The sequence below is a fragment of the Numenius arquata genome, chromosome 6 (assembly GCF_964106895.1).
Source record: "Numenius arquata chromosome 6, bNumArq3.hap1.1, whole genome shotgun sequence".
NCBI lineage: Eukaryota > Metazoa > Chordata > Aves > Charadriiformes > Scolopacidae > Numenius > Numenius arquata.
This window is the reverse complement of record NC_133581.1, coordinates 31943710-31959477: the sequence shown is the minus strand read 5'-3', so window position 1 is coordinate 31959477 and position 15768 is coordinate 31943710. Positions and strand designations below refer to the sequence as shown.

Below are 15768 nucleotides of genomic sequence, written 5' to 3'. Positions count from 1 at the left end.
TATATCAAATTCACTTGAGGTCTCAATGACCACTTCACTGGGGTGGGAGACTGGTGAATAGGTCTGCCAGCAAGGGAGGGGAAGAGAGAATGGAGGGAATAAGGACAAAGTGCCCTCATTTCAATTATTCTTAGCACAACATTGGGAGCCATACAGGCAACGCAAGAACAAAGAGAAGCCACCCTAAGGCTTCTCCATCTAGGACTAGGAGTCCTCCCCTAAGAATATGGTAACTGTGGAGATGTTTAAAATTCCTAAATTCTTTTAACTGCAAGGGTCTGGCTCTAACCATAATGTAGTCCAGGAAGGGTCCAGAGAAATCTGGTTTTGAACAGCACGGTGATAGTTAAGCTTAATATGGTTCTGGTATGCTCAGTCCAATCCCTGCCCTAAAAAACTCTGGCAATCTAAACATATTAGACAAAGGATAAGAAAAAATGTGAGAAGATTTGCCTGAAGTCAATTTATAGTTCGGTAGTAGTGCCAGAAAGTTAATTCCCACATCAGTGCTGTTAGGTGGAAAGAGGGAGGCTGGACATGGCTGTTTCTAGCAGCAACATGTGGGAAGAAAAGCTTAATGATAGTGCAGTTGCCTTCAAAATCCCCAACCCCATGGAGCTGCCTCTTATGGGTGAGAATGTGGAGACAGGTCTGCTCGGTTTTGGCCAAGATGGGATGATGAAGGGGAGGGTTTAGGAGGACAAGACCTAGGGAAAAATATGGCCCCTATAAAACCAAGGTGGTCAGGTCTGGTGAGGAAACCAGTTAACAGAGAAAATTCCTTTTTCAGTTTTTAAGCTCATAAGATTGCACAGAGGAAAACCACTGCGCTGCAGGAGGCACTAGAGAAGCATGGGAGTGGCAGGGTGGGCCAGGAGAAGAGAGCAGGGAGAGCACAATAGAGCATCATATCCTTTTTCTTCCCTCTGCAAGCTTGGAGAGAAATACAGAATAGAGTTGATTGGCAAACACATTGCTCATTGCAGAACTAATTAACAAATTTGCAAGTCCTTCATCTCCTACAGATCTTCTCACCACAATTTCTTGCACCAGCTTTGAACTTGTCAATCCCCAAGGAAGCAGCTCCAGGGACCACCCTGTCAGACTTGTGCTGATGAAGATGAAGCTGATGCTTTTACACAGACATGTGGGAGATGGACATACTCTGCAGTCCAGGAATAGATCTGCTTCCAGTTAATTTGTAAATTAACAAAAGGTCAGAGGCACTTCATCTAGAGCAGAGCTCTTTGCTTGAGAAACTGTGTTAGACAGTCCATCAGATGACATCTTCGCTCCACAGTGTTAATAGCACCTGCCTGTATCTATTATGGTCTCTTTCAGCCTCCTCCCTTCTTGCCATGGTCGTCTTGGCTAGAAGCTTGTAAAAATGAGTAGGAAACAAACTGGGTTGGATACTGGGAAACCACACACATTTTAAAAAAGTTTTCCAAGCATTCAGACTAGTTGGGTTCACTTTTTTCACTTCAGGCACATCCTCCCAAACTTCATGGCTTGGAATCAGCCTGCTCTTACTGGATTTGTGAGATGAGAATGACTGAGGTTTTGGGAGCAAATCGGACCATTTCTAACCTGATTAGTGAAAGAGCAAAAAAAGCCCTGAATCCAGGTTAAGTCATTGGACCTTCTGAGCTTTGCTAATCACTACCAATAATGCTGGGGCTCACAGGCAGCTCCGTTGTGCAGAGGTAGTCTTAGGGGAGTTAAAACTTGCACAGCAACTGCAGAAGGGTCAGCTTAACCTAAAAGCATTGCCACTTGCAATTTGCAGGTCAAGAAATCTTTTGTAAAATGTTAACAGGATTGTCTCAAACTTTGCTAGGCTGCTAGAGGACAGGACTGGCTGTTGTTTCACACAGCAAGGTCAGTGCCAACTTTGTAAGTGAAAGATACAGTCCCAGAGTAGCAGAGGGGTTAATGTTGTCACAGTCCCCTGAGAAAAAAAGTGTAAAACAATGTGATTATACTTTGCTGCAACTGAACCATCTCCTGAGATGCATGGGTCCAGATGATCTGAACAGTGCCAAACCAAGTTAAAGTAATGAGGTTAAAGAAAATATATGGGTTTAGTCCAGATACAGGTCTTATTTTATAATTTTATCATAACTCCTCTAAAGCTGCATGTATCACCTATGTAGGTAAAGCAAAAATGTAGCACTGGTTTTGAGTCGTACAGGCAAGATGTCAGCCTTCCCCAACTTCAAGACAGACTCATCCTGGTGGCCTCCTCCAGGCAAGCCATCAGGCTCTAACAGCATAGCTGCGCTCCATTATGCATGCCGAAGGGATGTAAGTTCTTTTATTGATGCATCTTAACCAAAACTGTTTCCCCACAAACCTTCTCATACATCAGAGCTTAGAACTGAAAGGCTCTGCAAAGACCCTTCTTTTCAGCCCCTTGGTAGCATCACAAAAGCTAACCTTTTTCAGCAATTTTGAAAGACCCTTTTAAAAAAGGTGGAGAGAATACAGTATCTTATAGCCTCTAGAGAAATAGCGAGGGAATTTCATCGTTTAACCTCTTGCAAAAAAAAAAATTGAGGTGAACACAGTCCTGCTGAGAATTGCCTAGCTTTATGGATGGTCATGGAGGAATGAGCCATGGGGATTTTGTTGTAGGCTTGTGTTAACTACAGCATGCCTGATGTCGAAAAAGCTTGCAGATAGATGTAGTGATAGATAGTGATAGATTGCTTCCCTGTGTAAAATGGGAAGCACCATAGCTGTTGCTTTTCTCTGATAGTCCAGTTCTGGGATCCCCAGTGTCCAGTTCTGGGATCCCCAGTTCAAGAAGGACAGGCAACTGCTGGAGAGGGTACAGCAGAGGGCTACAAAGATGATGAGGGGCCTGGAGCATCTCTCTTAGGAGGAGAAGCTGAGGGACTTGAGGCTTTTTAGTCTGGAGAAGAAAAGGCTGAGGGGGGATCTGATCAATGCTTATAAATACTTAAAGGGAGGGTGTCAAGAGGATGGGGCCGGTCTTTTTTCAGTGGTGCCCAGGGATAGGACAAGAGGAAATGGGCACAAACTTGAATCTAAGAAAGTTCCACCTAAACATGAGGAGGAACTTCTTTCCTGTGAGGGTGGCAGAGCCCTGGAAGAGGCTGCCCAGGGAGGTGGTGGAGTCTCCTTCTCTGGAGACATTCCAAACCCGCCTGGACACGTTCCTGTGCAACCTGTTCTGGGTGGACCTGCTTTGGCAGGGGGGTTGGACTAGATGATCTCCAGAGGTCCCTTCGAATCACCACATGTGATTCTGTGATAGAGGCAATGGGGAACTGAATCATGAATTATTGAAATTTTTTGCTTCCTCAGGATCTGCAGTTACCTTGCAACAGCATGCTGTCACAGGTGGAGTGATTAACTTCACTCGTAAGAGAGAAGTAGTGAAATATTTATTAAGGTGAAACAGTGATTTAACAAAATTAGTAGTAAATGCGACAGTATTTTATGAGATTTGATGTCAAGGTACACTCTATTATTTACTGCAGAGAGGACAGGGTCAGACAAGCTGTCAGGGAGACCCTCCCATTGAGTCATGAGGTTCAGAAAGGACCCCCTTGCTTTCTAAACTCCTTCTCAGAGAGGAGTCTGGATGCATCTGGATCCAATCCTAGTCCCAGACTTGGTCAATGGTTTATGGCTAAAGGATTATATATGCGCAATCCACCCTTTATATTACTTAGCTAAGATTTCAAAGTTTAGCATGCTATTGGTCACTTACGGAGAATCTGTTGTGACAAGGAATCTCTCAACCTTGAGGAGTAGAACCTTAAGCGAGCGTCCTCACGAAAGGGGAGATCCTGGCGTGCAGCCGCTGCCACACATAAGGGCTCTTGGGCTGTCCACTATTTATAGAGTAAGATAATTGACCTATAGTCATATTCTCATGGGAGAAAAATAGCTAGATCCCCACTCCAGCCAGTGTTTTGGCTGTGTTGCCAGCCATCCCTCCCCCAAAGTCCAGGTGGAACTTATCGCAACTGACATTGTGATGGCCATGGTGGCCATGGCCTGAATAGGAGCTGGGGAGGGGGAAAAACAGGGAGAGCACAGCGCCACACATCCACTTTCTCATATATTTGGCAAACGCATCCAACAAGGTCAGTAGATTGGTAAGCAAAGGCGTAGAGGGTATCAGTCTACTGGTACCTACTGAGCCACATAATAGCTAAACAGAGGCACAGGCTTGGAGTTTGACCTCAATTGCAAGGAGAAAGCAGCTTAAAGAACAAAACCCTGTCGTGCTTGATGCCGCCCAGAATGACCCAGTCGTGCTGCCGATGGTGGAAATGATCAGCAGGGTAAATGCTTGGAGAATGGGGGTTTAGATGACCAGAGGTCACAAGTTTTCTTGGAAAAATCTCAGCCTTGGGCTGTAGTTTTGAAGCTAAGAGGATGCCACCTGAACTCCTACCTGTGGGAAATCCTGCAGTGGTGCCCTATGACAAGCGGGTGTGATGCTGGGCCAAACACTAAGATCCTACTAAGATCTCTGTTGTCAAAAGGGACAAGGACATGAAGAAGATGAAGACCATGGGGCATGGTGCACCAATTACTGAATGATCAAGACTCCTGATAAGAGACGCAAACTGAGCCCTAGGGGCTCTCCGGGTAAACAGAAACCCCTTGTTCAAACTTGTTCACATGTTTTATCCATTTACCATCTCTTGGGGAAGGTGTTGAGAGCTGATCCAGCAGAGAGTAAGATCACTGAAGACCTCTGACAGACACGGGGCCGAGACTGTCCAGGGGGGGACTGTGAGCGGGTCTGCTGAGCCCCTTCGTTGCGAAGAGCGGGGGGAAACACAGTCTGGGGCTAAGGAAGTTCATTGTTAAGGTTATGTTTTTCTTTATTTGGGCAGTCTGGGGCTAAGACGGTTCCTTTGTGTTGGTCTTTACACTTCCAGGTGTGCATCACTCCGAGCATGTGTGTGCTTGTGGGCATTTCTCTCTAGCCAAGCAGGGAAAGCGTTGAGCACCAGTGTGCTTCCCTGTGGAGCCCCAGCGGGGGGTCGGTTCCCCCCTTTCAAAGCCTTCCAGTCGGGTGGAAGGGAAACGCGGTCAGCAGGATGTGCTGGACTGGGGTTTGTGTTCATGTCTGGCTCGTTTCTGCTGGAAATTGCAAAATGTTTCCTGTGGCAGGAGCAGGGACTTTGGCCCTTCATGTGCGTGTAGACTTGTATATTTAAATGGGGAGAAGACAGAAGGCATGTGAAACACCAGAAAGAGATGAGGGGTTAGGAATCATACAGTTCAAACTGGCTTTCCGCAGACTGCTATGCAGTGCTTGTATTATCATTTTTTTTTATATTTTAATTCCTGTAGTTCTTAATTCTTTTATTTTCTCTCTCTCTTGCTCTGTGTTTACATATTTACACTGGAGAGAAAAAAAATCCCTCTTTTTCTTTTTTTGGATGAATGAGGGGAAACGTGAGAGCTACTTTCTGAGTGCCTGAATTGAAAAATTAATTATTTATTATTTCTGACAAATTCTTTAGAAGCTGGAGACACAGAGAAAGCTGGCTTTAAACTCTACCTACCCACTATACCTCCTGTCTGCCTTTTCACCTCCCACCTTCCCCTCCCAAATAAAGAAAATAGCTGTCCCGAGATCAGAGGAGATTGCACCTGGAAATAACAGGAAACCCTGAGACACGGGGAAAGCTGGTACCCTGCCTGCCATGGAGGTCTGACAGCCGCGTCTCTCGCAGCCTTTCCGAAATCCTCCTTGCTGCTCTGGGTGCCGCCAGGCCAGAGCTGGATGGAGCAGGAAGCCTAAAAACTTCGGTTTGCAGAGAGACCTCTAGTGTTTTTCTTTCTCCATGTCCTGGCAGAGTTCCTCCAAAGTACAAATACACACAGAGCTCCCATTGTTTGCAGCCCTCACAAGCCCACTGATCCTAATATGGAATTCAGCAGGAAACCCATGATTTCCTGACACACAGCAAGCTGGAGAAAGAAAGGAAAAACTCCATTAAAAACCTCCAGGCTTTCCTCCATGTTAGAAATGAAATGGAAAATGGAGTGGATTTAACAGGAATCCCTGATTCCTGCAGCCAAGCCAGAGGGAGGGAGACGCGAATCAAAGCTGCAGGCTGCCGATATTTTTTTAAGTCGCAATAAATACTGAGAACTCTGGGGCAGGATGAGGATTTCCTGACTCGGACAAACGAGAAAGGACAGATCGCTTTTTTATGATATTCCTCTCTATTTAATTTATTCACCTCGATGATTCTCTTGACTGATCTGGTAACTGTTAAAAGCGGCTGTGACAGCCTGGAAACATTAGTATGATTTCCTGAGTTTGAGATTTGCTGCAAACCCCCCCCCCCCCCCCCCCCGCCCCTCCAACCTCCAAACTCAGGAAAAGTCAATACAATCGCACTTCATTTTTCCTTCATGTGCACTTGGAAGTCCTGGGAGCAGCAAGAGCGGCGGCAGCGGCGGCAGCAGCAAGAATGAACTGCAAGGAAGATGACAACTGCACTGATGGGAGCAGCAATAACACCAAGAAGATGTTAAAATGCGTGGTGGTTGGGGACGGTGCAGTTGGGAAAACCTGTTTGCTGATGAGTTACGCTAATGATGCCTTCCCAGAGGAGTACGTGCCCACCGTGTTCGACCACTATGCAGGTAAGAAAGTGTGTTTTTTTAAAAGAAATTTAACTGGGAGCTGCAGGGGGGCCAGGTGGGAGGTAAAAGAAGATCAAGGAGAGGAGAGGACAGTTCGAAGGGGATGCGTGGGTTACTTCTTGTCCGGGAATGGGATTCAGGCCTGGATGGTAGCCAGGCAGCTTAGATGGCAGCTCATACAATTGGGGCAATGCAGGGTTTGTTCAGAGGGCTTATTTGTTTGCTTCCGATTTTTATTTTGATTTTGGCAAATAAGCAGCGTTAGGGATGCAATTAAATCCACTGGATTTGGGGGACAACATGCATAATTCAGCCTCTGCCAAGTTATTTTGAGCACTTCGTTTGTTTTTGAAATTCTGACGTTCTGAACTTTGCAGGCTGCAGTTATGATGACTATATATATGTATACACACATAGAAAAATGTCATCAGTGATCTAGTGCCTCATGGCAAATGATGCATAAATTACAATACTTATATTCTATTTAAGGAGTAACCTTTGAGAAAACCAGCATAGTCTCTTTCAGGGCTGTCAGAATATAACTGTCCTTTCACAGACATTTGTTAGTCCATCTATAAATAGAGTTTATAACTATGACTTGATGGTAGAGAAAGCAGAAGTCATAATTGGTTTGAGTACTTCATAGTGACAGGATTTGTGGTATAAGAAAAAAAAAAGAATATAATGAAGATCGTCAATGATGTTCACTGCATCACTATGCAAAACAGGCCCACAGATTAAGTACAATATTCATGGGCCTCTTTCTGTAGCACTTGCTTACCTTACCCACCTGTGTCCAAAGTTATCGTGCAAACGGTGTGATAGGCTAAAACCGTTGCTCAAATTTCTGCTTAAATTTCCCTATCCCAACTTCTGCTCTTTTTCTTCTCTCACTGCTCCTTTGGCTTACAGTTGTTGTTGTTTATGAGATACCTGAAAAACAGATTCTAAAAGCTCTGCAAAACTCATTACTTATCTTGCAGCAGCAGTTGGAGTTTCCCTTATTTTCTCCCCACCTCCTTAAAAACTGAGTTTTCATGGCGTGGCTTATCATAGATTTGGTATTCTGTAATGGGAAAATCTCTGTTTTCATTCTGGCGTCGTGTCAGGTTTAGCAGATGAACTTGCCAAACAAGAAAGCTGTGTAATTGCAGATCTGATCCATGGAAATGTGAAGACCTTTTCCTCCACAAGAGTGGGCAGCATCACTTCTAATGCAAGCAACGCTCTCTTTCCTCTCTCCTTCCCACCAGATAGATTAAACAACCATTTTAGAAAAAAAAAAAAAAAAGCCTTTACCCATACAAGATATAAGACAGAATATTTCATGGTGTAAATATGTACTTCCATGAGCCAAAACCCTAAGGAAGCCTCGCTGCGTGAATTTATGTCTTATATCGCAGTAACACCCACTTTCCCATGATAAGATGAGATCTGCTTGTCCCTCACAGCCTTGTTCCCAGCAATGTGCTGGTCCCACCGCCCACTGCCCTTCACTCTTTCCCATGCCCTGCAAATACCTCTGTGTATGGAGAAACCCGTACGACAGCTGGTACTAGAACATGTGTGCATCAGCCTGCGGTCTGGGTGGTTTTGGTGTGAGCGTGAGTTTCTCTTCCCTACCCAGGTGACTCGCTGGGACTTGCCCTGACTTTGTTTCCTCTCTGTCAGAAGTGGTAGAAGTTGCCTGTGGGCTCAAAAGTCACTGAGGGAGAGGAGGGCTGAGAGAAGGATGGGAAGATGAAGAACATAGCTGCATAATCCTTATTTTCCTTAGATTGCCAGGTAAAAGGAGTATGCATGCACTTTTAAGTAAAGCTACATTTTCAGGGTTTGAAGCTTTAGACCTCTAAATTATCTCCAGCTATTCTTATTTGCCTTCTTAACTATTATAGCACATAAATATAAACTAAGAATGTTTTCAATGAGAAAGTTCAGAAAAATAAGGGAAAAAAATAGCTCTGTATATTAACTTGCTATTCTGAGACAAACCCTGTCCAGCAGCAGCGGTCAAAACTAGCATTGATCAAAAATGGAATTTCAGTTTTTTGAGAAATCCCATCGTTTATTAAAATTATTCCACTACAAAACTGCCCACAGAGTTGAGAAGTGGAAATGACTTCTGGAGCAGAGTGCTGGAAAAAAATCCCACTCATATGGCATAAAAATATTACATGGCATAAAGCATAACATAACCTATTTAAAACCCTGCGAGTATTGAGAGAGAAAAGAGCTGGCTTGGGGGCACCCTTAGCCCTGGGCTCACAGCTTTGAGGATATTCTGTGGCAACAGCCCCTCCATCTGTCTGTGTGGCAGCCCGTGGCCAAGAGGGGAGATGGCACCATGGGTGGTGGTACCATGGGCATGGTGGTACCGCTGGCACCACAGCACACAGGGAGGCCCCGCATACAGGCAGATCCTTTAGGATGGTTAAGGCTCTTGAAGAAAACACATTTGAATTAACCCCGGGGAATTGGTTTGTCTGGCCTTGCCCTTGTCCCTGCCAAAACCAACTGTTTCAACTTTCCCAAACAAGCTGAAAACATTTGATTCAGTTCTCCTGTGCTGGAAATGCCCAAAAGCAATTAATTGCTGCAGATTTTTTGCAAAGCTGCGCTTTTCATTGAAGGTTTTTCACCCAGGCATTGCTACCAGTAGTGGTGTGTTAGCAAGAGCTTCCTCTTGCCTCACCAGGGCACAACCTGGTTTTTGAGTCCCAGGGCATTTGCCAATTTCCTTCTTTCTAATGGAAAAAGAGGAGGGGCGGGAGGAGGTGAAGCATTAAAAATGGAGGATTCCAGTGGTGATCTCAGAGCAGTTTCTCACCGCTGTGACTCCAGCGACTTGGGGGAGACGGTGATGCTATCCAGCCCAGCCTTGGGAAAAGCTCCAGATGCGCCACTGCCGTGGCCAAGGTGTTAACTGTTCACAGCCCCGCAGCACCGGCTACATGGACTTGCCCTGCTGCTTTCCCTCTCTTCAGCTGCATACCTGGGGCAGGTTTTGAAGGCACAGGTGAGGCAGGTGACCATACTGACAAAGGTGGCCCAGAGGAAGCAACTGGCTTTTCAGAGGGCCGAGCTCCAACAATATTAGATCCGTACGGTACTTAGTGCGTTTCACATGAAAGGGCTTGAAACCGCTGTATAAAATTTGGGCCCAACCTATGTCTAAGAAAATCAAAGGCAGTAGGTGGGTTTTGCCCTGAGAAGGAACAGGATTCCTGCAGGTGTGTCGCGCAGCACTTACAACTCGGATACGGCGGTGCCTAGGGCTAAAGGCTGTTGGTGTTTCACCATGTGTGCAGCTGCACTGTACAAAAGTCCAAACCAGTTATTAGCTCCCCGCTAGTAATATTCTGCCACAGATTTCACCCACAGTCCACAAAAATGAGTTTGTTCAGGGTCTGTTGCCAGGGCTGGGATGTGATGGATGTAAAGTAGGGTCAGAGGCAACGCCAGACAGATGGGGAAGACAAATTTGTTCCTGGGATACAAAAATGGTTTCTTTGGTTGGATGCGTGGAAGTTTATGAGTCTGGTTATTTCTCAAGGCATTTTGAAGAGATTCTGCTGGAGGCCGGAGCCCTGAGTAGGTTTCCTTATCTTTGGTGAATTTCCAAGTCCCACACTGAAAGGGTTTAGCCACGAGGTAAATGGCTATTTCTAAGGCAGGGAACCAAAGTGCTATCCCAGTGACAAACAGGATATTACTGGCAATAACTGTAACAATAGGGACTGTTTGGATAGTGAGTATGTGCTTTAACATGCTGGTTCCATTCTGTCTCTTGAACATCAAATGCTGATTTTCAATGAGCAAAGGTCTCTCAGCCAGGGTGACTTGTATTGTGTCTAGGTATGTGGGGTTATAAATGTTTAATTAGGGCTGAGGTTGTACCAACAAAAAAATTAAATTCAACTACCAGCGGAGTTGGTTTAATAGTACCAAAATTAACTAGCTTGCTCTGTGAGCTACAAAAGGGAGATGTGTGTTATTTGTTACTTAGGCAGCCACGGAGCATCCCGTTTGATATTCATGAACCCTAAAAACACGGAAATTTTTAGCATGAAATCTATTCACCCTAATAAATGGTAAACGAGAGAGGACAATCCCTCCAAAGGAGAACTGCAACGCATCTGCACTAAAGATATAAAGTAGATGGTGTAGATATGTCCCTCCCTCCCCTCGTGTGTCAGCACAAACTGGTGAACATTTATAAATAGTGAATCCATTTGAAAAAAATTAGCGGTGGCATGTGATCAGCTAATGAATAACATACAGAATAGTTCAGCCATGACTGAAGCTCTGTAAATTCAAAGGAATATAGAAGAAGACCACCATTAATTACTGTTAGGAGACACATTTTTTTGTTCTTTAATGATGATTTAATCTAATCTCTCTGACTTTGCACTGAAATGGGCTGGAGAACTCACAGGTCTTGAGAGAAGTGATCCCAACCTTTCTGGCCAGGCAAGCCATGCGGGAAGGGAGGGTCTTCTGCTCTGGCATTTTTATTAGCATAGAAGCAGTACTACTGCTCTTGCCCAGAACAGCCAGCTTGTACCTGTGCAAATCCATCTATCTATTATATCCTGCCTGTATGCCGCAGCGCTGGCTCAAATCCTTGTTTCTCATGTCCTCCCACCAAAAAAAAGAGCAGTTGGAAGTGGGCTGTCACTGATCGTGGAGTTGCCCATGGCTGGCCACTCTCAGTCCTGGGGCAGGCAGAAGCACCCAAGGGAGACTGGGACCACCCTGACACCGTTGACAGGTCTTCCACCAAGCAGCCTTGCCTTGCAGCCTCTCCCCATGGGGGAGGAAACACCAGCCAAGACATGGCAGAAACCAGATGGGAGCCGTAACACCCCAAATTTCTCCAGCTATAGGCACAAGAGCACATCTGTGCACACTTTTGATGTGCTAGTTATTCTTAATTGATTGCTAATGGTCACTGGTTTTGACCCATCATTGCTTGCCATCATGTGTAAGCAATGACTTAAATCACATACCATCACTTTTTTCCCTTGTTGAAACTTTATTAGACAGGAAGAGACTGCCCAAGGAGATTTGCAATTCCTGCATGGGTGCTGCTGTGGGAGTCTTCACACTACCACATTCTTGAGACAGTTGTCTCCTATAAACAGTCTTGGTAGCACATTAGAGAAACCCTTCATGCAATGTTTGGGGTCATTAAACTGAAAGAGCTATAAATAGCACTGAAAGAGAGCTGTGATGTTTATTTGCATGGATGTTTGCCGTGTTGGGGTTTTTTTTCCTTTAATGTTCATCCACTTTTGATCGTACAGATTTGAACTTTATCCTTGGGACAAGAAAGCATTGACTCTTTTGAGATCTGGCTCTTCAGACTAGCAGCCACAGAACTGATATGTTCATTTTGCCTCTCAGGACGCAAAAGGACTTGTCTGCCAATCTTCCTGGTATCATCCAGAATAAACCAGGGATCTCAATAAAAGAGTCAAGGTATGACACAACAGAAACACATCAGTGCAATTCTTAGGTTTTCATGGCTGGCCTTTCTGAAGATAAGTTTTACAGAAGCACTAATTCTTAGCTTCCCCACAAAAGCTTTAATTCTGCATCCTGTGACACGGGATCTGGAGTGGATCTACTGATCCTCCTCTTGTGATTTTATACAGAAAAGGTGGGTTTTGCCTAATCACTGTGGTTATTCCACATTTAGATTAAATAGGCACCATATATACCCCCAAGCGTCTTAAGACCTTTTCCTTCTGAAGGTGTTTTATGGTATGCAAAAACTTGAGGTAACTCTCGCTCCTATCTCTCTTCCTCACACACATCCCTGTATTGTCCTGCGGGTGCACAATCCACTTGAAGCCCATGGAGACAGAGCTGTGTGCAAGCTTTGTGGTCCTATTTACTCCAGGTAGATCGTCTCAGCAGTAGTGCTCTGGGCGCTGTGGTGACAGGGTCCCCATTGTTCCCTGGTGCTACTGAGATGCAGCTGTGGCTGGGGAGGAGCCTGCAGCACCTGAGCAACTTCCTGCCTTTGCCTCTGGCTCCGTTATCCAGCTTCTCTTCGTACTGTTGCCATTCCTGGTTTCATTTTGCACCCACAAAAGCTTTATGCTCCAAAGAGTCACAAAAGAGCTCTGCACCAATCCCTCCCATGCCCACCAGCATCTTGCCAGTCACCCAGGACTCAACTGACCACCCAGAAGCTGCTGCTGTTCCTGATGCAGAGAACCGATTTCTTCATCCAGTATCAGCAGTCAGTGGATGTCCTTGTGCGTCAAGCACAGCAGGGGACAATACGGCACCATGTGAAAAACTAGGTGTAGAGATAAGCAAACTGCAATGCACATCAGGAAGGATAGTGCCAGGAATTAGAGGAGTAGATGAAGCAACCATGTTACTTTATCCGGGCTTATCCACCCTAAATTCTGCTGAAGCCCCTCTGTCTACTACTTTGTATTAGCTATGTGGTGTTTGAAGGGCAATAGGAAACACAAAGAATGCTAAGCAAGGAGTTAGGCCATTTGAATGTGTACTGATGATTCAGATGTAGAATTATGAGGGGGTTTTTAAGGTCAGATACAGTCCTGAGGGAATGGGTTGGAAAGATGAGAAAGTCAAATGGCTTAAATAAATAGAAAGATTTCTTTGCATGGTATGTGATTAACCCAAGGAACTTACCATTGTGCAGAAGTTACTGAGGACAAAATTTTAACAAGGTTTGCAAAAAAGGAAGTTGAACCAGATATCAGGGAGATCGAGTGCTATCTTAAGCTGATGAGAAGACTTTTGCAAGCGATACTAAAATGTGAGCTGACACCACCTTCTGCTAGAGGCCAGGGTAAGACCTAAATTTGGTCTGGTGGATGGCAAATTATCTTAAATCTGCTCACTGCTACATCAGACATGTAGACTTGACTCCCTGGACTGCGAGTTTGGCCCAATCTAGCACTCTTGTACTGAGATGGTGCTGTAGAAAAGGACCTTTTGGAATGATTCTTCTGCTACATGGATGGGCAAACAGATTTTCAAATTTTTCATATGTAGTAATGGACTGCTGCGAAGAGATGTGGCTGGATGGAGGAGGAACTTCTTTACTTTGAGGGTGGCAGAGCTGCCCAGGGGGGTGGTGGAGTCTCCTTCTCTGGAGACATTCCAAACCCGCCTGGACACATTCCTGTGCAACCTGCTCTGGGTGGACCTGCTTTGGCAGGGGGCTGGACTAGATGATCTCCAGAGGTCCCTTCCAACCACATGTGATTCTGTGATTCTGTGATTTGTCTGGAGCACAAAAAGGGTTAACAGGGGAAGTGATGAGAAAATGACCCTTTTCTTCTCCACTACTCCAAGACTGTCAGTCTTGGCCTTTTCCTCCCCTTCTAAACTGCGTAACATTGCAGGAGGTAACATCAGCTGAGGAAACCAAAACCGAAACTGTGACCTCTGGCCCTGGAAGGACAATCTCTACAGCTTGAACTAACAATCACATCCACTATCTTCAAATCAATAATTGACTCAGTACGTGTGGCCAGCCACCCACACCAGGGGGCAAAACCACTTACAGGTGGTGCCAGACCAGATACACATTGAGAGCTTGGCAAATGCTTTTCAACAGTAAACAAATGCTTTTCAACATGTAGCGAAGAAAATCAAAAACTTTGCAAAGAAGTCTAACCAACCAAAATTCCTAGACATGTACAAACTTGTTCATTTCTGCAGGATGTGGCAGTGTTTTCACTAAGGCAGCATTATGATGGCTTAGTTAACTGATTAAGTCAATGCAAAAGACCTCCACTATAAATTCCTTCTCATCTGTTCTGTTGATAAAACTTGATACCTTGATGTCTGTACTAGCGATACACACCGTCGCTACCGTGCATCACTGTGTATATTTTGCCCTTTCCTGTGTTCTAACTTTCCAGTTGTTATGGCCAGACCTAATGACATCATGGAAATGGCAAGGGATGAGGAAGAGCAAACATATTTCCTTCAATTGTTCTGTTCAGACAAAGTCATTAAACAGTAATGACATCTCCTTTCAAGTTATTATTTATCTTTGCAATAAAAAAAAATCCAAATTATTATATTTCTAGTCTGATTTTAAGAGTGATCACTCACCAGTCTCCTGTCAGATATATTGTTCTTATTGTTCTTGTACCCCAAGCTATGGGTCTTCCAGCTAAGTCAGGGAGTAAGTAACTGAAGAATGAAAGCTTTATGAATTGCCACCCCAAGTTTTATCCCAAGAGGCACGGAATGAATGAATTCTAGACTGGATTTATGAACTGGTATTCATCTTTCTTTTTTCCCCAAATAAGATCAGGGAAAATGGGTTTTAAAATAATGTCTAATAAATAAAAGCTTGAAAAAAATAAATGTGAATTTACCCTATTTATAGCCAAGCTTTCTTCACATTCAGACTTAGAAATCTCTCGCCCGAAACAAACCATGCTACCAGCAGCTTTGGCTGCAGGGACTAGACCATACATGCAACTTCTACATGTGCTAAAATACTCAAATGCTGTTCATCAGCCAATGACTTTCCCATGTACCCAGGTGGACAGGAAAGATCTGAGAATGAATCATTACACTTTACTGCAATCCCAAGCACCATCCATCATGTCTCATCAGTGAGGACACAGCCAGGTGAACGTAGCATGAAGGAAGATCCAATGATACAATCCAACCGCTGTGGTTGCTACCACCTTTGGCTGAAAGGGATGCAGATCTCATTATGTAGTAATGGCTCTTCCTTAGTATTTGTTCTGTAGTGGACGTATTCACAGATTTGTGACCAAAACCGAAGCCCTCTTCTTAAACAGATATTAATGTCGGCATGGAAAGTCATCATATGAACTAGGCAAGATGGCTCAGAAGAGCCCTGGGGGACACGGCGTCATCTGCATCGTGTGGCACTTGCTGGGAACTGGCATCTCCAGCTAGTCCCCATAGGCAAAGTGGTGCATTTGGGATCCCAGGGAAGAGGAAGGTATGAAAGACCATGACAGCTTGGTGTTTCAGCTAACACAGCTCCCCAGACTTAGTGTGGGTCCAGTGCATCAGCAAATCCATCAAGGGGGTTGCCCCAGGGTTACCTTTTAATCCATAAATATGAGATGC

General features: G+C 44.8%; 1 protein-coding gene across 3 annotated transcripts in view; it reads left to right on the top strand.

Annotated features, from left to right (window-relative positions):
* Window positions 1–5899: 5899 nt before the first annotated feature.
* RHOJ (ras homolog family member J) overlaps window positions 5900–15768 on the top strand; it is a 65943-nt gene continuing 56074 nt past the window's right edge. For 2 of the 3 annotated variants that reach the window (XM_074149297.1, XM_074149296.1), the window contains exon 1: window positions 6446–6654. In XM_074149297.1, coding sequence (XP_074005398.1) covers window positions 6480–6654 — 175 coding nt within the window. In that variant the 5' untranslated portion in view covers window positions 6446–6479. Of the gene's footprint in view, window positions 6655–15768 lie in introns of all 3 variants that reach the window. The other variant, XM_074149295.1, reaches the window with a different exon arrangement.